General features: G+C 39.9%; 1 protein-coding gene across 2 annotated transcripts in view; it reads left to right on the forward strand.

Moving 5' to 3' along the window:
• The window catches only part of gap43 (growth associated protein 43), a 241,745-nt gene extending 214,547 nt beyond the window's left edge, over nt 1-27,198 (forward strand). For both annotated transcript variants that reach the window (XM_048603238.1, XM_048603239.1), the window contains exon 3: nt 26,700-27,198. In XM_048603238.1, coding sequence (XP_048459195.1) covers nt 26,700-26,788 — 89 coding nt within the window. In that variant the 3' untranslated portion in view covers nt 26,789-27,198. The remainder of the gene's footprint in view (nt 1-26,699) is intronic.
• Nucleotides 27,199-27,757: the final 559 nt, after the last annotated feature.

Below are 27,757 nucleotides of genomic sequence, written 5' to 3' on the forward strand. Positions count from 1 at the left end.
TTGCTACAACTTTTCCAATCTCCTGTTGATCACTAATGAAGATGCAGCTAGGACTTCAGGACTTCCTCTTTGTGCTACCTTGTAATGCTCAGTCCTTCATCACAGGATTCTATTTTGTTACAACCGTGGTTACTTTTGCATGTCTTTAGTGGGTTTAGTGAAATACATTGACAGATTCATCTCTTTGTTACCTTCTTGAATAAAAGGATAAGTCTTCTTAAAAGTGAGACAGCAGTATGCCAGAGACTTCATGAATAATCCCAACCAACTTGGAGTTTAGGCAAAACTTCTGCTTTCACCAGATCATCCTGTACCTCTGAGTCCTGAAAGAACCAACTATGATCTAAAATGCTCTCTTCTGAATATTCACCTGTCTCCTGGTGTCATTTTATTTCCTTGCTGTTTGAAGCCTCTCTTTTGAGAAAGTTGAAGGAATTGTTATGGTCTTATAACACCAGAGGTGGAGTTTTGATACTGGAGAGTGATTCCTGGCATACTAAATCAACTTCAATGTCGTCTTTGGCTGCTTAATGTAGACTATTCAGAGCCACAAAAGCATCATCACTTAATAAAGAGTAATGATTAGGGATTACTTACAAGGTTCATTTGATCTCTTTTCCATTAGAATGATATACAGCATGCATCTGCCCTCTCACTATGATTTTAATAATTTCTGTGGCCCAGAGTTAATTTAAAATACTGTTTGAGTTTTTTTTAGCTTCAAGTGTGGCTTTGCGTCCACAGGAATAGATACATGTGCCCTTGTATCCAGTTTAAATATCATTTTTCCTTTGCTATCAACCATGGTATCCACATACCAGAATTTGTCTTGAGAGCCTGAAAAATCAGGGGAGCCATAAGACTGTCCTTTTCTATCCCCGAAGTATAGTTTATCGTGCTCCTAAGTATCCTCAGATTGTTGCCGTCTGCTTTTAAGTTTCTATTCTGCTGATTCAGCTCTGAAGTTATCTTTCTCTTGGCATTCATGACACAGTGGTAGGGTCCTCTAGTAGTATCAACTATATCCTGTCTCGTCCCAGCTTTCTGCTGGGACGCCGAGTGCCCTTTGCTTCCCCAGCTCTGTAAGACTTCACATTTACAACAATATATTACTCTCCACAGTCTTCTTTTTTTGCAACTTGCTGTGTCCCCTGCTGTGGGGTTTTATTCACATCTTGCCAACATTGTGTGTGTTTTCCCTCTTTATAGACTGGGACTTAGGTGGGCCCTGAAGTCCATGTGCAGACTCCCCATCACTGCTGAGCTCCTCTCCTGGTCTCCCCCATCCCCCAGCAATTGGCTGTATGTCACCTATATCATTGTATGCTTTTCGGCTTTACTTCATGTGTTCCCTGCCACTTGTCTCTGTTTCTGGGGGTCTGGTCACCAGTACTACCATGCATTCAGATCAATCTGCACTCAGGTGAATGAACATTAACAAGTTCTATCGAATATAATTCCATATAAAGAAAAGTAGGAGAGAACAACATCTTGGGCTGTTACAAGCCCAAGTTCTAGTTCCATGTCATCTTGTGACATTACGACATAGCTCCTCATTTGCACACTCAGCAACTCAGTAAGTTATCCCTAATCATTACTCTTTATTAAGTGATGATGATCTCTTAGATTAAAGATATAGTGAATCCTTTACTCCACATGTACCACTTGATCGCATTAACACATAAATGTTTTATTCCATTATTTTTAAATTAAACTACGGGAGCAAGGCAACTTTGAGATCTGTGCTGGTACAATTAGAATCATGAAATGTGAGTCGCACATAGTTAGCTTGAAACCACATGTAAAGTACGCAGTAATCACCAAATTAGGAGTAAAATTCTTTTATTATAAACATAGTGTCTGTTCTGCTGAAACATGTAATGAAACGGCTCCATGAGGCTATTAACAGGATGACAATTGCCCAGAGCAGATCAGATACCCGCTTTGTGGGAAATTGTGCATGGAAACCTAATGTCTTCAGCAATGCTTGAAGCATTCATCATGCTTCAATGAAGGCAGTAAACTTAGACATCTGAGAATTGTACACAAGGCTCATTAGGCAGTCAGTAGCCCTTGACTGACTGCTAGGATCCAAAATGATGCCTTAGTTCATTAAAGTTCATAAAAAGGAATTTCCCAATTAGTGGTTTCTAATGATATGATTGGACTTTTTCATAGAACAAGGAAATGTAAGGCAGCAGAATTAAAGCAGCTGAAATGATAAAACTGCTGAAGTTTTCTTTGCTACTAGCGATATCTGCACAAATATTTATTTTGCAAGAATAATATTACTCAGAAAATGGAAGCCGCTTAGAAGGATAGTGATTCAGTTCAGTGAACCCCAAACCATGCTAATAATTGATATCTTTCAAGTTGTCAAAAAAGGTTGTAAGTTAGTCAGGGGGGGTGGGGGTGGGCTGGGGGTGTTGGTGGAGGCTTGCCATGAAAGATGCACAAAATATTACTTTAATTGACTAAATACGAACTGACATGGGAAGGTGTGCTTGAAGGATAACTTCACATTTTTTAAGGGGTTTTGTTCAGCATTTGGGAGATTCCTCAGAATCGGGTGTAGGCCATTCAGATTGCCTTTGTCAGTGGCCTAAACAGCTGAAATTTCACAGAGATAGATATTTGTTTTACTGAAATACGGTGAAAATCTTTGTTCACAAGCAGTACAGATGGACACAGCAAGCAAAGGATGTACAGATCAAAAAGACATAGAGGTATACAGGTTACATTGCAGGTCACGTTATTTGAGGCTAGAGTCTATTCAACAGTCTGATAACGGTCAGAAAGAAGCTGTTCCTGAACCTGCTCGTGTGTGTGTTCAGGTTATAGACATCACATATAACCTGTCATGGGAAGGTTATTTTATGGTCATTAAATTTTGACAATGTTTACATATTTCTCTGCTTTATGTTTCAGAAAATATAATGGATTTTTGAATTAGAAAGAACTTTGAACCTTTTTTGGACAGAATAATATGAATCTCATAGCTTAATATTAGGATTATACTGATATTGATAAGTCAAATAAAGTTAAAATAATCTATTTGATATCAACTGTATTTTTTACTTAGACTGTAAACAAATTCCTGCTTTCACAAAAAGGAGATCCTATCAGAACATGCAGGCCAAATATAAACTGCAAATGGAAATCTTTATAAAATTGCAAGAAATGTACTTCATGATCACAGGAAAATGAGGCCGTAATCTAGGTTATAATATATTCCACTAAAATAGTTTTTGAAGAAATAAAAACAAAAAAAAATCATTAATAAAAGCCAGTATTCTGGTTAAAATCAATTCACAATAAGAGATTGTACCATTGATATAGGACACACACATTTTGAATCATTGTAAGTAGCTAACGTAAAAGTATGAGGGTCAATTTTATGGCTCCAGGCACAAGGCATCATTTGACAGGAGTTGAGAGAGTCAGGCATGAAGAGAAGTGTGTCAGATTGGTAGTGCTGTAGATTTTACAGTCATGAAAATTAATCACTGGAGAATTCAGGAGCAGTGAATATCATATGCATTGATGTTTGCCCTTGATTGTCTAGTCTGTGGTCACATCAAGAAAGACTTTAAGCTAGGAACAGATTCCCACAGATTGTATCTGGTTTTTAACTCTTGATATATCAAATGAAGCTCTCATATATAACCTATTAAATATCTTATTATTTGGGACCTGAAATTGTTATGGTAGTTAACATACAATGGTATTTGTGTGAAATTCTTCTCTCCACTGCTTTAATAAGTGACACTAACCTACCTGTTTCAAGTGCGTTCATACATTTGTTGCAATATTAAATATTAAATATTCATGCAGTGATCTTTCATGCTGCGGTTTCAGACATTGAAGTTAACAAAGCCTGAAAAATTGTGCTTGTTTGAACAAGATAGGAACATACATTTAGGAAAAGGTGTTTTCATTGAAAGCTAACTTTAATTATCATGCCATCTATGTGATAATGCAACATCCTGTTGTATTCAATTATTTAATCAAACAATACAGGTGATCCAATAAAATGGCACCATTGTGATATGCAAAGTGACTTGGTTTCCAAAAAATCAGTAAAATAAGGCATACTAACCAAGTTTGCATTTGTATTACACAATACAATATATATTTTAAATATATATTTGTATAAAGTCAATACATATTACAAAACTGCTTGCGAAAATTGTTCTCCTATGCTGGATCCTTGTCCTGATACTGTAGAAACTACTTATATTTCGTGGAGGTCTTACATTATGCAAGGGCGAAGAGGTGGCTGGAAATGAGCACAGTATTACTGATTTTTAACGTGATTTGCTCATTTTTTAGAATTTCTTTTCTAGTGGCTGAGAGACATCCATTACAGGCATTGACAGAGATAACAAGGTGTAGAGCTGGATGAACACAGCAGGCCAAACAGCATCAGAGGAACAGGAAAGCTGACGTTTTGGGTCCAGACTCTTCTTCAGAAATGGGGGAGGGGAAAGGGATTCTGAAATAAATAGGGAGAGAGGGGGAGGCGGATGGAAGATGGATAAAGGAGAAGACAGGTGGAGAGGAGACAGACAGGTCAAAGAGGCAGTGTTGGAGCCAGTAAAGGTGAATGTAGGTGGGGAGTTAGGGAGGGGATAGGTCAGTCCAGGGAGGACGGACAGGTCAAGGAGGCGGGTTGAGGTTAGTGGGTAGGAGATGGGGGTGGGGCTTGAGGTGGGAGGAATGGTTAGGGAGGCAGGGACGAGCTGGGCTGATTTTGGGATGCGGTCAGGGGAGGGGAGATTTTGAAGCTTGTGAAGTCCACATTGATACCCTTGGGCTGCAGGGTTTCCAAGCGAAATATGAGATGCTGTTCCTGCAGCCTTTGAGTGGCATTATTGTGGCAATGCAGGAGGCCCAGGATGGACATGTCGTCCAAGGAGTGGGAGGGGGAGTTGAAATGGTTCACGACTGGGAGGTGCAGTTGTTTGTTGCGAACCGAGTGTAGGTGTTTCACAAAGCGGTCCCCAAGCCTCCGCTTGGTTTCCCCGATGTAGAGGAGGCCACATCTGGAACAGCGGATACAGTATACCACATTAGCAGATGTCAGGTGAACATCTGTTTGATGTGGAAGGTCTTCTTAGGGCCTGGGATGGGGGTGATGGGGGAGGTGTAGGGGCAGATGTAGCACTTGCTCCAGTTGCAGGGAAAAGTGCCGGGGGTGGGGCTGGTGGGAAGTGTGGAGCGGACAAGGGAGTCACGGCGAGCATGGTCCCTCCGGAAAGCAGATAAGGGTGGGGAGGGAAAAATGTCCTTGGTAGTGGCGTCAGATTGCAGATGGCAGAAGTGTTGGAGGATGATGCGTTGGATCCGGAGGTTGGTGGGGTGGTACGTGAGGACGAGGGGGATTCTGTTTTGGTTGTTATTGCGGGGAGGGGATGTGAGGGATGAGTTGCGGGAAATGCGAGAGACATGGTCGAGGACGTTTTCAACCACTGTGGAGGGGAAGTTGCGGTCCTTGAAAAACGAGGACATCTGGGATGTCTGGGAGTGGAATGCCTCATCTAGGGAGCAGATGCGGTGGAGGCGAAGAAATTGGGAACAGGGGATGGCCTTTTTGCAGGAAGGTGGGTGAGAGGAGGTGTATTCTAGGTAGCTGTGGGAGTCGGTAGGCTTGAAATGGATATCGGTTTCCAGGTGGATGCCAGAGATGGAGACAGAGAGGTCCAGGAAGGAGAGAAAGGTATCAGAGATAGTCCAGGTGAACTTAAGGTTAGGGTGGAAGGTGTTAGTGAAGTGGATGAACTGTTCGAGCTCCTCGTGGGAGCACGAGGCGGCGCCGATACAGTCATCGATGTAATGGAGGAAGAGGTGGGGGTTAGGGCCAGTGTAGGTACGGAAGAGGGATTGTTCCTCATATCCTACAAGAGGCAGGCATAGCTTGGGCCCACGTGGGTACCCATGGCCACCCCCTTTGTCTGTAGGAAGTGGGAGGAATTGAAGGAGAAGTTGTTAAGGGTGAGGACAAGTTCAGCTAAGCGGATGAGGGTGTCAGTGGAGGGGGACTGGTTGGGCCTGCGGGACAGGAAGAAGCAGAGGGCCTTTAGGCCATCTGCATGGGGAATGCAAGTGTATAGGGACTGGACTCCATGGTAGAGATGACAAATAGTTGACAAATAGTTTTTGAGTATATGAGCATTTTAGCCTGTTTATATCTATATGACTTTTGTTATGTGTGCTTATATTGGAAGCAATGCTAGCAGTAACACTTTTGCATTTAAATTAGGATTTTACTTTACAAACAACAATACTATTGGCATTTACCCATTAAAAATGAGATCACATTCCACTTTTATTGACTTTTATTGTCATAAACAAATTTAAAAGTAGCACTGACTGACTAATTTTGTGGAAAAAATAAATTTGCACAAACTTGAGCTTTTCAATTTTAGCATGAGCTCCCACTAACCCAACTGGTGAACAAAATAGCATGACTGCCTTCTATCTATCTCTCACTCTCTTTCTCATAGATCATTTATCTCTGATTTGCAGAGATGTCTTCACATAACCCTGTAACATAAGATAAAAATGGCTTGCTGTGGATTCTCAAGGCCATCACTGTGGCGACATGAATCACATGGACCTCATATCTTAGTAGAAATGCTACGTACTTATTTTCTCGATCCCCAAGCTTCATTCTATCTTGGAATTAGACAAGTTAACCATAATCATTTATAAAGGGTAGTATTCCTAACACTTCCTTCTGAGACTTGGAAACCATTCATCTATCCACAATCATCGAGGATGCTCTTGTTATATAACAAGTGTGAACATCTTGCTGCATCTTCCCAGAAAAACAACTAGGGCCTCCATTTATCTTTAATAAACAATCCACCTAGCTAATTAAAAACCGAAAGAACTGCGGATGCTGTAAATCAGGAACAAAAAAGAAGTTTTGTCGAAAAATGTTTCGTTAACTCTGATTTTTTCTTCACAGATGCTGCCAGCCGTGCTGAGTTTTACCAGCAACTTCTGTTTTTGCTCCGCCTAGCTATTTGTCAGGCAGCTTAGAACAGGTCACATGACCGTCTTCATTACTCCAATTTATGCTAAATTTTAAAGGGAAATTCTGAAAATATTAACTGTGCAATTTTAACACCTCCATAATTTTGATTCAGTTCCTCCTCAGTTTGATGACTCATATCTGAAGCCTGATGGCAAAATAATTATGACCTGCCTTCACTATTCACTGGTGCACACATTGCTGCTTCTACCTCATTTACCAGATTATATGATGTGGAGGTGCCATTGTTGGACAGGGGTGGATAAACTCAAAACTCACACAACACCTTTTCATCCAACAGGTTTATTTGAAATCACAGGTTTTCAGAGCGCAGTCCTTTCATCAGATGCAGTGAGAGAAGAACACACAGACACAGATTTAATAGGCAGAGAGATGAAGGGCAGAGAGATCAAAGGATCATACAACTGGTGTGAATGGAGTGAACAAACCTAAAATGGCTGACTGACTGCTTCCTGTTGAATCTTTAATTATTCATATATTCCTGCATTCTAGAAATTGCAGGAGCAGGATATGGAGAATGTGTGTGTGTGTGTGTGTGCATGTGTGAAACTTAAGATCATGGTTTAGGCCATCTTCATGGGTACGAAACTTGGCTATCAGTTTCTGCTCGGTGATGCTGCGTTGTTGTGTATCTCGAAGTCCGCTTTGGAGGACACTTACCAAAGATTGGAGGGTGAAGTGTTCCTGGCTGGGAGGGAACGCTTCTATTTGGCGATTGTTGCATGGTGTCCATTCATCCATTGTCGTCTGCATGGTCTCGCAAATATACCATGCACTGGGGCATCCTTGCCTTCAGCGTATGAGATAGACAACATTGGCCAAATCACATGAGTATCTGCCATGTACGTGGTGGGTGGTGTCCCCACATGTGATGGTAGTATCCATGTCGATGATCTGACATGCCTTGCAGAGGTTGCCATGACAGGGTTGTGTGATGTTGTGGTCAATGTTGTCCTGAAGGCTGGGTAGTTTGCTGCAAACAAATGGTCTGTTTAAGGTTTGGCATTGTTTGAAGTCGAGAAGTGGGGGGCATAGGAAAGATCTTGGCGAGATGCTCATCGTCATTGATGACATGTTGAAAGTTGCAGAAAACATGGTGTAGTTTCTCCGCTCCTGGGTACCCATGTCGATGGCCTCAACTATGATTTTGGGTTCATGTTGCGCTGTCCTGTTTTGACAGCATCACCTTGATAAATTGTTACGATCTCTCTAACTTTAATTAGTTTGTACAGTTTTGGATTACTTATTACACTCTCAAACACACTTTCTCTCACATGCACGCGTGCTCACTCACCCACTCACACATACCAACCTGTGGGGTGAATCCTTTCATCCAAGATGTTTCTTTATTTGCAGATACATTCTGTTTTGTTCATGAAACACACAATTTGTAGTCACAGACAGTGTGGCATTTTATAAATTCCTGCTTTTGGAACAAAACCAGCCTGATGTCAACTTAAAACTGAGACAGACTCTGAACAAGGCCTCAAGCCTACAATTCACTGTCGATCTGAGATACCACCTATTGTATATTCTTTTTGCTTTGCCTGTTTGAAGTTTGGAAAGTTAGGCAGACACTGATGAAACCTTTAATTATCTCAGGGCAGTAACTTGAAACAGATTCTGGAACTTTCCTCTTACTCAGTCGAGACTAACAGAGTTCTCCATATCCTGCTTCTGCAATTTCTCGAATGCAGGAATGTATGAATGATTAAAGATTCAACAGGAGGCAGTCAGTCAGCCATTTTAGGTTTGTTCACTCCACTCACACCAGTTGTATGATCTTTTGATCTCTCTGCCTATAAACTATGTGTGTTCTCCTCTCCCTGCATCTGACGAAAGGGCTGCGCTCCGAAAGCTTATGATTTCAAATGAACTGGTTGGACTATAACGTGGTGTGTGCAATTTTTGACTTTATCAGATTATAGGTTCAGGCTAAATGGTATCCACACTGTTGGCTACCTGAGAATGCAGCAGGAACCAAGCAACGTGTGCAATCAGGGCAGCAGCCATAGTGCTCCTGAAGGTATTCCATGCTCTCAAAGGAAATTGTCAAGGCTGGACTGAGTTGAAATTAATTTAGATTTTTCTGAAGAAGAGTCACTGGACTCGAAATGTTAACATTCCTTTCCCTCCACAGATGCTGTCCCACATGCTGTGTTTCTCCAGCAATTTCGTATTTTGTTTCAGATCTTCGGCATCTGCAGTTCTTTATTTTACATTAGATTGCATAATCTTGAAAGAAGAATCATCACTTAAAGAAAATGACTAATAAACCCCAAATGTTTTAAAAGGTAGTAAATAAAGTATTTCAAATATACAACATCCTTTTCTCTTTCCCAAAACCACATAGTGTTCCAGCTGCAAGATAGGCCTTAAGCAAAAAAAAAGAAATGTTCATTTTAAATGATAGTGGGACAGGCAATAACTGTAATTCACCTCATGTTTCTCCCACCTATGATTCAGAAACTGGTAAATCCAGCTACTACTTTAACATTCCTAGCATGTAGGCTGACACCTCAATAGCAAAATAGTGCTGCATTGTCAGAGCTGCTGTCATTCTAACCATATCTAAACCAAAACTCCCTTTGCCTGTTCAAGTACCTATCCTGCACCAACATTCATCTCTCAATTAAAATTGAATCATGAGAATATATTGAATTCATCTAGTGCTTTCTCACTCAGGAAAACAAGGCCCTGAGAAAATGTATTGGACAAATATCAACACAGAGTCAAAGAAGGGAAGATGATAGACTTTTATGTTCACAGTAAAATTTGTTGTCTCAGGATGTTTCAATGTGTTTTACAGCCAGTAAGGAACTTCTGATGTGTAGTTGTGTTATACTACATGAAATCTGGCTCACAATTTGTGCACAGCAACTCCTACAAAAAACAATGAGTTGATGACCCAGATAATCCATTTCTTGTGTGTGCGTGATGTTGTTTGAAGCATAACCAGAACACGGGGGATAATTTCCTTGCTGTTCTTAAAAACAATGTCATACAATCTTTAATGTCCACCTGAGATGACAGACAAGGCCTTGGTTTAACCCCTAAAAATTATATCTCCAACAATGAGGCACTCCATCAGGGAGACTTTGGATTGTCAAACCTAGATTTTTGTGCTCCAGTCTCTGCATTGGCTTTTGATTCCCACAATCAACTGAATCAGAGAATTGAGTAAGAGAGGTGAGGGCGGTTGTTTAAATGCTTAATAGCTAACATGAGAAGTTTAAGTTATAATTGTATTGAGGAAATAGTCATGTAATTTTGCCAAAATAAAGGCCCAAGGATCGTAAAGATCTTAAGCAATCAAAAAAAATGATTAAGAAATTAATAAAAGGAGAAAATGACCAATATGTATTATAAGCAATTTGTGAAAAAAAACTTTTGAGTTTGTAAAATTAAAAATAATAGATCAGCAAAAGTAAGTGGGTCTTCCTTAGAGGCAAGGACAAGAGAAATTATAATGGAGAGTAAGAGAACTTCAGAGACTTTAAACAAATGTTTTGCACTTGTCTTCACTCAAGAAGACACAAACAAAATTATAGAAATAGTAGAGAATGGAGGCTCTAATGAGAATGAGGCACAGTTAATGGATCAATAATGCTAATAAATTTCCTAAACCTGATGACCTACATTAAAGAGGTAGCTACAGATGTAGCAATTGCATTTTTTTGTGGTATAAGGTAATGGTTCTGAGAGACCTAATGTTTTCACTTTACTAAGTTCTACACAGTTTGATGTTACACAGCTTCTGAGTAGAGAATAATTTGGGGTTCTCCTAATGGAACCATGCATGTCTTTACATCTTTTTAGTAATAGTTAATATGCCTAAGAATTCATGTAATCTGTATATAGTTATTGAGATGCAATAAACCAAATCTAGTTGTTTAACACAAGAGATTTTTTTTTTCCCTGCTGAGACTTGTACTGAGTAACTTGTATTGAGACTATTGAGTAACCCCATAGACAAGTATAGAAAGGAGGATTGGTGGCAGCTGTTGACCCTACCACAAACCACCAGTGGTTGGTATCCAAACAGCACACAGAATACTAGATGGTATCAGTGGTGGGTATCATTGAAACTGTTGTAGTTAGCAGCATTTTAGAATGCCCTGGTTTTTGTAAGGGCTCCCATATATGAAAGGGTGAAAAAAAACCGCCCAATTTAAGAAAGGATGAGAAAGCGAAAAGGAAAATATCGGTGTAATAATTTGACACTAGTGGGAGGGAGCTGTTAGAATATTCTATGAGGGATGTGATAGCCAGGAATTTTGTTTTCAGAGTCCATGTGAATTTAGGAAATAAAAATAATAATTACTCAAATTCTATGGAGACAAGAAAGTTCTTGGCGCTGGCTGGAGAGCTAATGACTGGTGACCTTCCATGAAACAACCTCTAGTGTTGGGCACAATCTGCGAGGTGTCTGAATTACGTGGGCTATGGTGAGAAATTGGTATTGCAACTTGTTAACAATCTTATTAACTGCACATCACACCTCATTGATATGCAGCTTCCTATTCTGCCATGAGTATACGAAAGACAGAATTCTCAACACAGAAGTCAGAGCAGGTATCCGGTGATTTCAGCTCACCACTTGTTCCAAAGAACCTCCATGTTGGACGCTGGGTACCAAAGTTTCATGGTATGCTCCATGGGCACAGACCACACACACACCACATTCACTGACAGTGGCATCCAACATGTGCCAGCCTCTAAGAACCCTCATGGAATCCACTCACAGAATGTGTTTGCACTTCGATGCCGCACATTGGGTCAAAATAGCAACTATCACTGTCAGGTTGTATCAAGGTCATGCACCCAGTTCATGGACTGGACCAAGCTGCATCCTTGGTCTCATAATGCTCACTCACTTTGAGCCAACCTGTCTTGCTTTTATGAGCTTTGCTGCTTCAGCCAGAGACCAGGCTCACAACACCACTATAAAGCCGAGCAGTTTAGTGCAGACACAAAGCCTGGAAGTGAACCAGATCAGTTTTTGCGACACTCAACATTGTGTTCATGGTCATCATTAGTCATTTATTTTCCAGGCTTCCAAAAATTCTATTTGAACAATATGGCACAGTGGGATTCAAATTCAGGTCCCCAGAGCATCATTTGGGTCTCTGGCTTGATTACTGGTCCAGTAACAATACCACCATGCCATTGCCCCCTCGTTGTGATTGTGATTTTGAGTTCATCTCCCCCAATTATAATGACTGCTTCTGACATGTCACTGTTATCTTCTATAGTGATGATCAATTCAAAACACCTGTTCAATTCATTTGCCATTCCCTTATTTTCCATGATTAATTTTCCTGTCTCATTCCCTTTAGAATCAATGCTTACCTTGTTAACTGTTTTATATAAATATTTATAGAAGTTCCCACTATCTGCTTTTTATATTTCTGGCTAGCTTTCTCTCATGTTCTGATTTGTCCCATGTTAATTTTTTGCACATTCTTTGGTGTTTATATATTCTGTCCAATCTTCTGACTTGTCACCTTTCTTTGTACAGTTGTTTTTTTTTTATTTATTTGATACTATTGATGACATTTCTAGTTCACCATGACGGTGGGTTCATTCATTCAATTTTTGGAATCTGCCTATTCTGAAATGTCCTCTAAATATCTGCCATTGCATCTTTCTTAGCGTATCCTTTAGCCTAACATGCCTATTCACTTTTGCCAGCTCTGCATCGTGCACTCAATTTCCCTTCTTTAAATTTGGAAAAATAATCTCAGACCCACTCCCCTATCCCTGAAACCAAATGTGAAATATAATCATACAGTCACTGCTACTTAGGAGCACCTTTGCTATGAAAACTTTAATAAACACATAGGTTTACTGTCAGACTCCAATATATATCACATGTCTGACATGACAGCACCTTCCAGTCGCTTGCTATTTCACCCAACTATCTTGCTCCAGTGCTAACATTTCTGCCATGGAAATGCTACAATATTCCAATGAAGCTCAACCCAAGCTAGAGGAATAACACTTCATTTTCTGCTAAAGTAGCTTGTAGCATCTGGGATTCAATGTTGAGTTTAACAACTTCAGAACAAGACCTCTGTCCTCCATATACACCACAACCCCTCCATCTTGTTTGTGATTTGTTCTCAGTTCTCTGCAGAGCTGACCCATTTCCCCCTGTCACATCTAACATTGACACCTATTTAACACATCCATTGCTCCATTATCATCATTTATGCAGCCTGTCTTTTAGTCGGGGCTCCCTCACCATCTGCTCCAGTTATCCTACTTCCCTTTCATCAATAACATAAACACCAGCATTTTCCAGCATCAATCAGTTTTGAATGCATCATATCAGATTCAAAATGTTAATTGTTTCCCTCGCCACAGATGCTGAGTTTCTCCAGTATTTCATCTTTTTATTTACTCTGAATAAGAGGCTGAATACAGGAACTCCTTGAATACTAAATAAGGGGGCAGCTCCAAAATATATGGCAAGTCTCCAATTTTCAGTGTGTGGGAATGCAAAAGCTTGCACGGCATTAATCCGGCCCCTCCATTAGTACAAAAATAATGCATTTGATAGATTTATTTATTTATTGTCACATGAAGTACAATGAAAAGCTTTGTTTACGAGCAGTACAGGCAGATCATAGTAAGCAAGGTTGTACAGATCAAAAACATTTAGACAGAGGCATACAGGTTACATTGTATAGAGCCTGCGCTAGGTGAGATCAACATTAGCAAGATCAGCATTATTTGAGGCTAGAGAGTCCATTCATCAGTCTATAAATGGCTGGGACGAAGCTGTTCCTGAACCTGCTGGTGCATGTGTTCAGGCTTCTGTACCTTCTGCCTGATGGAAGAAGTTGTAGGAGAGCATTTACCGGGGTGTGATGGGTCTTTGATGATGATAGTCGCCTTTCCCTGGCAGCAAGCTGTGTAAATAGAGTCCATGGATGGAAGGTTGCCTTCCGTGATGGTCTGGGCTGTGCATAGTACCTTCTGTAGTTTCTTACAGTCCTAGGCAGAGCAGTTGCCGCACCAGGCTGTTATGCACCAGGACAGTACGCTTTCAATTGTGCATCTGTAGAAGTTGCTGAGGGTCCTTATGGACATGTCAAACTTCCTGAGGAAGAAAAGGTGTTGTTGTGCCTTCTTGACAGTCGTATCAATGTGGTAAGTTCAAGACAGGGTGTTGGTTATCGTCACTCTGAGGAACTTGTCGCTCTCCATCCTCAGTTCTGTTGATGTAGATAGGGGAGTGTTCTCCACCTTATTTTCTGAAGTCAATGAGCAGTTCTTCAGTTTAGCTGACATTGAGAGAGAGATTGTTCTCATTTCACCATGTCACCAAGCTGTCTACCTCCTTTCTGTATTTTGACTTGTCATTGTTAGATATCCATCCCATTGTAGTGATGTTGTCAGCGAACTTGTCGATGGCGTTCGTTCAGAATTTGGCAACACAGCCGCAGGTGTACAGAGAGTAGAGGGCTGGGGACACATCCTTGGGGGGCTCCAGTGTTGAGTGTTATTGTGGAGGAGGTGCAGTTATCTATCCTCACTGATTGTGGCCTGTGGGGCAGAAAGCCGAGGATACAGTTGCAGAGGCTGGAGCCGAGACCAAAGTCTCGGAGTTTTGAGATCAGTCTGGAGGGGATAATGGTGTTGAAGGCGGAGCTGTAGTCAATGAGGAGTCTGATGTAGATGTCTTTGTTGTCCAGATGTTCTACAGATGAGTGCAGGGCTTGGGATATGGCATCCTTTGTGCACCCATTACGTCGGTAGTCAAATTGTAGGGGATCAAGGCAGGTTGGGAGACTGGAGCCATGACCAGCCTCTCAAAGCACTTCATGATTATTGCAGTCAGAGTCACTGGGTGATAGTCATTAAAGCACATTGCATGTGCTTTCTTCGGTACGGAGGTGATGGTGGTCTTCTTGAAGCAGGTGGGTGACTTCAGTAGGAGGGAAAAATTGAAGATGTCAGTGAACATGTCCGCCAGTTGGCCCGCACAGGATCGGAGTGCTCAGCCGGGGACACTGTGTGAGCCTGTCGCTTTTCTTGGGTGACTCCCAGGAAGGCTGATCTGACATCTGAAGCGGTGACAGAGGGAACAGGTGTGTCTGGGGCTGTCGGGGCAGGTGTCACCATGCCGGTGGTATTCTGCTCAAACCGAGCATAGAAAGTATTGAGCATGTCAGGGAGGGTTGTCCACTATCTTACACTGTTTCATTTTGTATCCCTTATTGTTGTTTAGGCCTTGCCATAGACTGCAGGTGTCTGTTTGGTGGGTCTGGGCCTCTAGCTTGGTCTGGTACTGCCTCTTTGCAGAGATCATATCTGGATTTACTGTATTAGTCTGGGTCACCAGACTTGAATGCTGCATGTCTGGTCTTCAGTCGGGAGTGGATTTCCTGGTTCATCCAAGGTTTGCAGTTGGGAACCCTCGGACTGACCTCTTTGGTAAGCAGTCCTCCAAGCATTTGCTAATGAAGTGCGTAATGGTCATGGCTTGCTCATCTAGGTTTTCCACTGAACACTGGAACACATCCAGTCCATTGATTCCAAGTAGTCTTGGAGACAGTCTTCTACAGCCTCGGACCATCACTGTACTTCCTTTTGTGAAGGATCCTCCCGTTCCAGCATCTGCTTGTAAACTGGGAGGAGAAACACAGCGCTGTGATCTGATTTTCCAAAATGTGCGCGGGGGATGGAGCGGTAGGGGTCAACTAAGGCTAACCTTAACCCTCTTAAGTATAGCTTGATTGAAGCCACCGGCCACAATGAATAGAGCCTCAGGGAATTTCATCTGTAGAGCGTTTGTGTCAGTGTAAATCATGTCTAGGGAATTCTTCACATTCGCATGGGGTGGCGTGTAGACTGTTATCAGGATGGTGGAGGTGAAGGGATGGCATTTTACTGTAAATATTCTAAATCCGGAGAGCAATCGTTTGCCAGGGTCGCTACGTCCGAGCACCGGGAAATATTGATCAGGATGTATATCCGGTCACCTTTTGCCTTACCCAAGGATGCATTTGAGAAAAAGTATTCAAAATAACTCTTTGGAAGGTTTAACTAATATTAATTAACACCTCAATATGTGTAGTATTGAAATCGCTTGCATAGAACCAAAGTATAGTTTGTTCATGAACAAAACATCATGACAATCTGTGTTGAATATTCTTTTTTATGGTTGGATAAGGAACTAAAGTAGCCGCTTCCAGTGTTTTAAATTTAAATTTAATTATTTGAGGGATTGGTAGTTTAATTTCCTTTAGGCATAAGATTTGTTTCTGAACTTCAATCAGTCTGGCATGGTTTACATTCTACAGGCACAGTACATACCAATTAGAAGCTTTTTAATAGTTCTGAAACCCAAATCCTGCATCATGCAAATATGTAAGAAATGCACCATCTTCTTTCTATCAAATATACAATTGTTTGCTGCTCATGTGGCTTTTTAAAGAAAACATTTCAATGAACATGCCACTATAACTGTAAGATTATCCAAGTTTTGAATAATCTCTGTTGTGAAATATCCCAATGGTAGCTGCTTCTTGGATTAATAACATAAGCAATCTTAGTAGAATTAATCAATATAAATGGCCAAAGAAATTAGAGTACAAATATATGTAACAAAATTTTATTGTGACAGGGTAAAGGATTTAAAAAATTCATTGACTGTCATTTCCCCACCCCCAAGGTTTTACTTACTCTTGCAAGTTACCTTCAATCTTAAATATGTTTTCCAGCATTACTGGTGTGATTAGTTGCCAAGCGTTGCAGTTCCTGTGAAATACTATTTATGTAATCCATCTCTCTACCACCACTTGTGCTGAGGTTTGCTGAAAAAGTAATTAATCCTCATATGTTTTGCTATTGAGCAAATTCCCCTTAGATTAGATTCTGCACAAAATATGTATGCAACCTAAATTCAGTGATCTAGTTCTTGATACATTATCAAACAGGGAGTAAGTAACAAGGACATAGCTATACAACTTCATAATTAAAGGCATTTGGGCCTCTAAGGACTATTAAAATACTATATATGACCAAGGAGCACTTGCTTCTATAATTCAATGTCATGAGGACAAATCTTTTTGCAACAGTTAGGGTACTGCTTCAAAACATTTCTATTGTGGAGATTCTTGCAGCACTTAGTGTCATAGAAGTTTACAGTATAGAAACAGGCCCTTCAGCCCAACTTGTCCTTGCTTTCCAGTTTTCACAATTAATCTAGTCTCATTTGCCTGCATTGCTTTGTGTCCCTCCATACCTATCCCATCCATGTACCTATAATTTTATATTAAACACACAAGAATATCACCTACTGCATTCATTTTCACTAATGTTATAACGCGTGTGTAAATCCATGTGACTGAAGGGATAGCACTGTTGTGTTGGGATGCGTTATGTCTGTCCCGGGTTGTCACTCTCACCGCACCTCGAATTCAGCTCTTTAGTCCATGGTTAGACCAAGGCTACATTAAGGTCAAGAGCTAGGCTGCTCTGGCCACACCCAAGCTGAGCATTAGTGATCAGGTTGTTAGAAAGTTAGCATACTTATTCGAACTGTTGACCATGCCTTCCATCATTTTGCTAATGATTGATTGCAGACCAGTGAGGTAATAATTGCCTCATTGGGTTTGTCCTGGGTTGACAGGGTGAGGTTTGCTATTGTGGTTTCCAGTGCTGGCTAATCTGTCCTGTTTGTAGCTGGTTGATACAACTGAGTTTCATGCTTGACTATTTCAGGGCCATTTACAAGTTAATCACATTGCTGTGAATCTGGAATCCGGTAAACCAGACCAGGACATGACAGCTGATTTTCTTCCCAAAAAGGACATTTGTGAACTAGATAAAGTTTTACAATTATCAAAAATGTCTCATGCTCACCATTGTGAGACTAAATGTTAATTCTAAATTTAAATTAAATGAATTTCAATTCTATCAGCTGTTAGAGTGCAGTTTGAACCCATATCCCCAGAACATTTATGTGGGCCTTTGCCTACTGTTCCAGTGACATTACCATTATGCCACCAATTCCCCCTTTAAGTAAGAGCTCCCTTCTCATAGAAAATACTTTCGGTCAATGAACATTCAATGACTTGTTCTGAAAACTCTGCTCACATTTTGATAGCTGTTAGAAATTTGTCAGCAGCAACAACGGTACACAATCTTCTAAATGAGTCAGTGATATTCTAAATAAAACAACCACATTTTTTAACTTGAGCTCAATCTGTCTCCCATCGTTAATGGATTATTTTAATAATTCCAGGATCCAAATCGGCACCCCCACCAAAACCTAAAATGTAACTTTAAAAGCAAAATACTGCACACACTGGAATTTTAAAATAAAAACAAAATGCTGGAGAATCTCAGCAGGTCCGGCATCTGTGGAGAGAGAAACATAGTTGATGTTTCAAGTCCAGTATGACTTTTCATTGGAACTAAAAAGAACTGGAAAGTTGCTTGTGTTGTTGGAGTTGTTTTAATTTTACTTATATGTTTTTCATTGGGCCATTCCTCACCCGTGTGCCACATGGCATTGAAATCTGTCCATTAGCTGTCAAGACATAATACTCATACACAAACCTACAGACTAACAGGGATGAAAACTTTATATCTTTCCATATTCAGTGTGGGAGTTAATTATCCGGGATGCATTATTTAACAATGAAGATTCTAGCTGTGTTTCCCAAACTTGAACAAAGCTCCTGATGCTAAAAGTAGAGCTTACATCGATGTCTCTGTTATAATAATTTTAGCATATACTATCTGGTCATACCCGAAAACACGTTTTTCAGCAGCAGACCCAGATAAACTGCAATTTTACAGAGTACATCAAAAATGGTATTGATAGCTTGGTATTTTTATAAATCACTCTTTTACCATTATAAAAGGGAGCCCACACAGCATTCAGGGGAATGTGAACATTGCTGGCTGGGCCAGCGTTTGTTACTCAAACCTGGTTGCCTTTGAGAAGATGGAGGTGAGCTAACCTCTTGAGTTCCTGCAGTCTATTTGAAGCAGTTATACCCATAGTGCTGTTAGGAAGGGAGTTCATGATTTTGATCCAGCTATACTGAAGTTGTGAGGATATATTTCCAAGTCAGGAAGGGAAGTGCCTTGGAGGAGAACTTGCGAGTATTGGTGTTACCACATACCTGCTGCTCCTTTTAGATGGTAGTAGTCATGGGTTTGGAAGGTGCTGTCTAAGGATCCTCGGTGAATTTCTGCAGTGCGTTTTGTAGATGGTACACACTGCTGATACTAAGTATCAGTAACAGAGAGAGTGAATGTTTGAAGATGTAGCATCAATCAAGTGGGCTGTTTTGTCCTGGTTGATGCCAAGTTTCTTTGAGTGTTGTCGGGGCTGCACATATTCAGGCAAGTGAGGAGTATTCTATCACACTCTCAACTTGTGCCTTGTAGATGGTGGACAGACTTTGAAGATTCAGGAGTTGAATTATTTGCTGCAAGTTTCCTACCCACTGATCCACTCTTGTAGCCATAGTAATGATATTGTTAGTCCAGCTCAGTTTCTGATCAATGGTAATCCCCAGGATGTTGACAGTGGGGATCTCAGTGATGGTAATGCCATTGAATGTCAAAGGAGCTAAAGTTAGTTTCTCTCTTGTTGGAGATGGTCATTGCCTGGGACTTGTTTGGGGAAAATGTCATGTTAGTCCAAACCTAGACATTGTCCAAGATGTTGATACTGAAAATACAGATGTTTTTAAAAAATGTAAAATACAGCATGTATACTGAGAATTCTCACAAATTTGTGATAGTAAATGTAATAAGGTGTGTCTTCACCCTTGAGTGCAATCCACGGTTTGGGTGCAAACTGTGTTAGCTTTTTTAGAATTTATTAAAAAAGCTCAATTTGCATGTTATCTGATTGTGCTGATTCATACAAGATTTTCATTCAGCGTTAAGGCTGGGTTGGTAGGTTGAAGGTTGTTGACTTGCTAACATTTAATTAGCTGTATTTGATCAGAGTTTAATCATTTAAACTAAGCATTGGTGCTGTTGTGGTGCAGTGGTATCATCTTTGCCTCCAGACTAGGAGGCTCGGGCTCAAGTCCCAACTGCTCCAGAGGTGTGAGATGATATGTCTGAATAAATTGATTTATGAAATACTTATGTTGCTTCTTGTTGCACCATGGTAGTGTCCCTACCTCTGAGTCAGGCGGCCCAAATTTAAGTTCCACCTACTTCAGGTTTGTGCAGTAACACTTCTGAGCCGTTTGATTAGAAAATTTCTAAAATTAAGCATGAGAGCTCGTGTCAAAGTGCTAATATCCCTACTCGTGGACCTGGAGGGCTGAGTTCCCCTCACCTGCTCCAGGGGAGTGTACTGACATCTCTCAACAAGTTGATTGGAAAAGTATTCTAAATTGAAGCATTTCAAATCACTGTTAATTCATCGTCTACGAGTAATACTAGTTTAAGTGACTTGCAAAAATATTGTCAACTTTTTTCAAGTTAGACTGGGGCACAGTAGTCAGTAAAATAATAATCTTCTTTATTTCATAAAAAAACAACATTCAAAATGAACGCAAGATCCTTGCACCTGCAGGAATCTGCTTCATTTTTATCCTGAGAAAACCTGTACTTAAAAAAATGGGGTCTCCTCATTGTACACATTCACCAGGGCCATTATCTTTCATGGAACTTATTTCAAGCACAATGGTTTCAAAACTGGCAGTTCTTTGAGGTACAAGTCTTGCTGAATCCAAGCTGTGCTTAAAAATCCATTACCTTTTGCCCTGGTTCCACCAGCATAAGTGGAACTATGACAAATGTGTAATATTTGAGTCGAAGTTCCATGCCCAATTATCAGACAGAAAAAAAAAACTTATTTCTTGTGACAATTAGGCTGAACTTCTGAATTTAAATATATATACAGCAATCTAGACAGGTTTGAATCAGAAAATGAAGTAGAAATCAAAGCACTCCAGAGGTGTGTAATAATGTCTTTGAACAGGTTGATTAGAAAGATAGGTTAAATATAAAAAAAAGACTGTTAGGTGCTCTGTAGGCTAGATGTTAAAAGGTGTTGTCATCTCTGTCCCCTTTCCCAACTAAAAGTTCAGTTGGGTAGATATTTTCCAATCATCATGATCAGAGACACTAGCATGCACCTCTGCAACAGGATGTACTTGAACCCATACTTCCTGGTCCAGAAACAGGGACACTTCCATTGTGGTACAAGAGCCCTAAAAGTTCAGTTGTGAGTTCTCACAGCAAAGTTGCCTCTCATAGAGCTATTTTCTTACTTTTTAAACCCATCTTTCTAATCAACCAGCTCAGAGACATTATTACACACCTCTGAAGCAGGTGGGACTTGAACCTGGGCTTCCCAGTCTAGGGGTGGGGACACTGCCACTAGACCATGTGGGACCTGGAGCTGTTTTAACCTATTCTACTCATCAATCTGTTCAGAGATGTCATTACATGCCTGTGGAGCAGGTGAGACTTGAATTCAGGCCTCTCATTTCAGGGATCTGGACACTACCACTCTGCAATAATAGGGCCCCGGATCTATTTTACACTCCAAGGAACATTAATTGGATCATTAAGACTTCTGCCAGTTTGGACCAAAGTTCTGTCTCAAGTAGGGTGGTAACTGTCTAGTCCCAGCTGCACCAGATTTGAGCGGTGGTCACTTGCTGGGACTACAAGCAGAGCCTTTCTGGCAATTCGCAGGAAGGTTGAGGAATCTGGGGAGCAGGGAGAAGGAGTGGGAGCTTAGTTTGAGAGGTCCAAAGGGGGAATGCCCTGGGGCAGGGGTGTAGTGCCCCCAGTAGGCACATGGAACCCACAGATGAAATCCCCTCCTTTCTTGCGTGACACCAGCTCGTTTAGCAGTGTACACCAGGCTACATATTTGGCCATGGCCTGTTCTATTACGGGCAAAAATGGGGCATGTCCTGGATGAGTGGCACTTTAAGAGACTCAGATGAGCCGAACAACTTGATGCCTCTACAGGCTCCCATAAAAATGAGTATTGTTCACACCCCCACCATTTTTGTGATGTCAGGACTGTTAGGAATTGTGGTTCATGGCAACTCCAGTAGAGTTGTGAATTATGTGGCAACTGAGTCTTGAGATGGTAAGTGCAAAAGATGTTGGTAACTTCACATGCTAGAATTGACTAGTGTATGGTAAGTCAAATATAGAGTTAATGATAGGACTTTGTTTTAAAAGGTAATAGACCATTAAAATGAACAATATTGTGAAAGTGTTCAGATGCAGTTAAATAATTAATTGATAGAATATGCCGCTGTATCCTAGAGTTTCAAGAGCAAACTTTTCAAAAATTAGTTTCCAGCTATGATTTGTTTAATCTTATTGTAATTCTAAGTATTCCCTATCTAATCTTCTCTTTGATTGACAGTCCAATCATTTTCTCAGAGTCTGAAGCTGAGAAACAAGGGACCATCTGCTACACTACTTCAAAAGATTTTAATGTATTTAGCTGTAGAAGCATGTTGAAGTGGTTTGGAATTCCATTATGAATGCCACGCTGAGTTCCAAACACTACTAATGGACTCAGTTCAATAGGGCATTTTTGATACAGCAGTCAAGGGAACTGCAATTTTGTTTTGATTGACAGTTTTATGAACAGTTAATAGGATGAAAGTTCTTTTCAACGATTATTTATAAAACTGTCAAAATAAGCAATTAAATTATTGACCTTTTATCAAGTCATGTTTGAATGGCTGTTCGTTTGACAGCTCTGAAGGCTATTAATGCATTTTGTAAAGAGACTATTGATTAACTGTTTATTCAACTTGACATTTTCAATGATAACATTGGAAAGACTTTGAGATGCTCATGAATCATGAGATCTCTCCATAGTGGATGCTGTGCAAGTGAGAATGGTGAAGTGGAGGGAGTATGGAGCAAGTTGAGAGGAAAGAGAGATGAGGGCTAGTATTCCTAACTTTTAAATTATTAAACTGGGCTGATGTGCCAGTGAACGTGACTTTTAACCTACCTCCCTCAGCATCTCATGCCTCCGTTACCATCTTTTGCCTGTTTCAAGGGGCAATAACTTTGACACTTTTTGTTGTGAGGTTTGAAGATAGGTTAGTGTGGCCATTTACAGAGCAGGAGACACAATCACAATGTTGGAAATGGTCAGTCTCATGGCTCCCACCTCAAAAATGAAAACCTGAAACAAAGTGTTTTTTGTGACAAAAAAAACCTCAAATTTCTTGGATGATATTGAATTTATCCTGAATAACTATCGATTGCGAAACTAACAAAATCGGGTAGAACATTTACTTTGCATGTAATCAGAAAAGTGTGTGGAGGATGCACATGATTTTGTGTTGGTTTGGGCAGCTCTGTTTTCACCAAAGTTAATTTGTATAATAGCAAAATGTAAAAAGCTACTATACTCTAGCACAATCAGCCTATGTAGAATAGAATGCAATTGTTCCTTAATCATTTCTTTCCATCAAAATGATGTTGAGAGTTGTAAGTGTCATATTTTGGTACAATTTAAATTACTTTTGTTGAAATTCAGCTATGCTAAATATTTTATTCAGCATCTAGTTCCGTGCGAGCAACACAGTTTTTGATCACTGAAAGTGACTTAAAAACAATTTTGAACAATTTAATTGTTTCATTGGTGTAAAATAACTGTTTTCTTCATTAAATATTTTAAAATATATCTACAAAGTATCTGTCACTTATGAAAATGAACACAGTCTGAAGAGCCTTCTGGAACCAGCAATGTTCTATAAGCACTGCCTGTGCCCTTCAAGAACCGGAGATGTTTTGTCTTTTCCCAATCGAGTCCTCACGTTATCATCAAACTGGGTGAAGCTTTATGCAGGCTTCAGCATTATCCCTTTCCAAACCATTACTTTATACCAGTCGTTCCCAACTTTTTCATTATCAGGGAGCACTTCAATGAGACAAATACTCCCACAACAGACCCACTTATTGGTCATAAACACCATGAGTATTGACATTTACTAAGTCATAGTAAGAATGGAGACACTGGGTGATCAGTGAGGCTTCCCCACAGCTGCCTCACTCCTCACTTACCATTCATCCAGCCACTGCTCACAATGTGCACCAATCTTGCAGATGCCCAATTATGGAGAAGAAGCCCAATCATCGGTGGCAGCAGCTACTCCCGCTATGCCAGGCTTGGATGAAGTGGTAAACCTAACCTCTCTCCGTCTAGACTCAGCGCAAGGCTCTGGCTCTGTGTGCTGCAGCTCCTGAAATCACCCATGCTCTTGGCTTTGCTCTGGCGCAGCTTTGACAACCTGCTGTAGCGTGTGATCTGACTTAGCCTCTGCCCTTTTGCTGGGCTCAGCCAAGGTGATGGACTCAGCCACTGATTGACAACATTGTGCACCCATAAGATGCTTCCAACTGGCCCCTGCTCCTCTGCCTACTGATTCAGGAAGCAGTGCTGATTGAAAACCACTGGCTTCTATAACAAGCACAGTCTATAAAATAGTGCAATTTTGATCAGTGTGGCTAATTTTGAGAGAGGGATCAAATTGGAAAAACTTCAAACTTAAACCAGTGTTAAAATTTGAGAAAAATACACTTCTGAAGGGCAGCTCCAGATGGGCAATAAATTTTGGCCCACCCAGCAATGCTCACATTCCATGAGTGACTAAGAAAAATACAACAAAAGCAATTTGGTTTGGGATCAGTTAGATTTAAAATTGTTTAATCTTTTGCACTGGTTTGATAATTGTACTGGAAAGTGTGCACAAACCCAGTAAAAAAGGAAGCAAAATATTCTGCTACATAAATTGCACAAATTGGGAGGCTTCAAATGCAATGTCGAGCTTTGAGAATATAATTATATTCAAAATCTGTTAAAGTCACCTTTTTGAATCAATTATATTTGCATTATCTAGCATTTTAAGTCACTTAAATAGCTTGGCACAGGTGGTGATTCCGCATGATTTAAACTTTAATTAATAGGTAATTTAAAGTTGTTTACCTTGAATTAAGATTATTGAACTACGAGTCCACTCTTACTTATGTTACGCAAAAAAGTTGATCATATTTCAAATCATACTCCATTTTTAATAAGTTTTCAGATGAATTAATTATTTATAATTTCAGTTCTAACAATAGAAAATGTAAACTATTGTAGAAAAGTAGAGAGATAGCAATACTTAATTTCATACAATTTCAAAATGACAGGAAGAAATTTTCTGAATGACCAGGGTAGTTTGTTAAATTATAAATTATACTGGATATGCTGATTCAGGAAATCCAACAGCTACTCTAAACTCAGACACTGAACCAAAAAAATGCAGACAATAAGTACAATAACCAAAATCTGGTCTTTTAGATAAGTGCTAAGAAGTATATTAAAAGGTGGAGAGAGGAAGTGGGTGAGAAACTTCAGGGTTCTAAAAAAAATACCAGAGCTTAAAAGGCCTAGACAGATGGAACAATGGCTGTCAATAATGGGCTAAAGAATTGGCAGATGTGCATAAAGCCAGTGTGTTCTGGGATGGTGAGATTGTAGAGCTTAGGAGGAATTTGAAATTGAAGCATTTTTGGATTGAATTATTGATAAACAAAAATCAGGGGTGATAGGTGAAAGGGCTTTGATGTAAGTTAGGAAATGGACAGTAGTATTTTATAGAGTTGAAGTTTACAAAATGTTGACAATGGAATTTTGAATTTTCAAAGTGAGAATTTGAACAGAAATGCATGAATGAGATTATAGATTTTAAAATGAAGTTATTTATATATTCTGTTACAGTTAACATTTTAAGACTGAGAGCATGGAGGTCATTGATTAAATTTAGTTCGGCACAGAATACAAACTTCAGAGATCTAAATAAGCTTATGTTAAAATGGGTTAATGTGTGACTTCAGTCAAGAGCTTTGGAATAATAAAGCCTGGAGTTCAAAAGCATGAATGAGGATTTCAATGACAGATCAAAAGGCAGTGTTATGTAAGAATCAACACCAGGTTGTTTTCATGGAGAGGAAATGGAAATCAGAGGTTCAGCCTGAGTCAAATAGGACTCCAACAATGGAAAAAATCAAAAGAGTAGACAGCAAAGAAAAAGGTTGGTGTCAAGTGAAAGAGTTTGTGATGGGAAGAGAAAATTATGGCCTTCAGTAGTTTCAATATTCAGCTGTAGAAAGTTTATCATCTAGAGATTAATTTTTAATTGGGGCTCAGTCATTCAGTTGGCTGGTTGTCTGGTTTGTGATGCAGAATGATGCCAACAACATCACTTTCCACACCAGCAGATTCAATCTTCACACCAGCTGTGAGTAACATGAAGGTCCCTCGTCTCAAACTCTCCCTTCACCTGGAGTTGTGGTAACGCTCTGGTTAAATGAGGGTGCAGCCTATGTTCCTCTGGGACTATGGTGACTTTACTAATTTTTAATCAATTAATAATTCTACACATCCACTCAAATATCAGACAGCAATAAAATATAAATGGATTCTATACTTACCTGCTACTGTTAATTGTTATGTGTGAAACAAGTCTTCTGCAATCAATGAATCATTTGGACCCTCATCAACATAGACCAGGGTCCTTTTTTATTTCCATTTTGAATAATGACATCAAATATGGAGACATCTTTAAATGGAAATTGAGTTTTTCACAATATATTTCTCCTTTTCCAGATTCTGCAGATGAAAGTAAACCTTCTGAAAGTGCCCAAAACGAAGAAGTTAAAGATGATGAAAAGAAGGCCACCGAGGAAAATGCCTGAAGATGCAAGGCCCCCAGCCCCAGCTACTCTCTCCCCTTTGATGTGTGGACCATTCCCCATATGGCTAAAGGCGGGAAAGTTTTCCAGTCAAACAGTGTGGCTTAATTTAAATGTTCTTGGTGTTGTTCTGGCAGTTTGATGACCATCATTTGGAATTCTTGCACTGTACAAATTTTCTCTGGCTCTCTGTTTCACTGTATGCAATGTTATTTTAAGAAGTAAAAATGTAAGTGAAAATGGTATCCTTTAAATGTGATGGGAATGAATATACATTTGTTTTGAGAATAAAGCAAAGTGCCAATTATTGGTGGGTAAGGCCTCATTGAGACCCTAACTTTGGGGTCATTTATCTTAAATACAATCTCCATCTAATTGATTCAAATAACAAATATTTAATTGCAATCAAAACTAATTAAACCTCATTTCAGTTTATCCAATGAATCATGTATATTTGATGATTATGTCACTGCCTCATGACATTATACAGAATTGTGCTGATGACATATGTTTGTTGCATGACCTTTGGCAGAATGACATTATGCATTGATCATTTAATTGCTATCAAACAATAGTCTGCGACTAGAAGGTTTTGTGATTAACTGACTTGAATATTCCTCTTTCTGTCGTATCTTCTGTGCTGTTCTACATTCTGCTGCGATCTTTTTGTCAGTTCAGAACATGTCCGCAGATATCCTTCACTATTTAGCTGTGAATTGCAAAAAAAAATCTAATGTTAATGGCAAAGGCTAACATTCCCACTCCATTTGTATTTAATGAAAGGAAATAATACACAAAAATTAAAAGGTTGTGTGAAAATTGTGGGAGCAGATAGAAATAATCAGAAAAAGAAAAATGACAGCTAATAGGTCAGGGCAGAATTCAATACATTGGATGAGTTGACTGTTTTGCATTGGGGTTGATGTATTTTCAGATTTTTACATGTGTTATACCTCATTTTGCATAAACTTT

The sequence above is a fragment of the Rhincodon typus genome, chromosome 11 (assembly GCF_021869965.1).
Source record: "Rhincodon typus isolate 14 chromosome 11, sRhiTyp1.1, whole genome shotgun sequence".
Taxonomy (NCBI): domain Eukaryota; kingdom Metazoa; phylum Chordata; class Chondrichthyes; order Orectolobiformes; family Rhincodontidae; genus Rhincodon; species Rhincodon typus.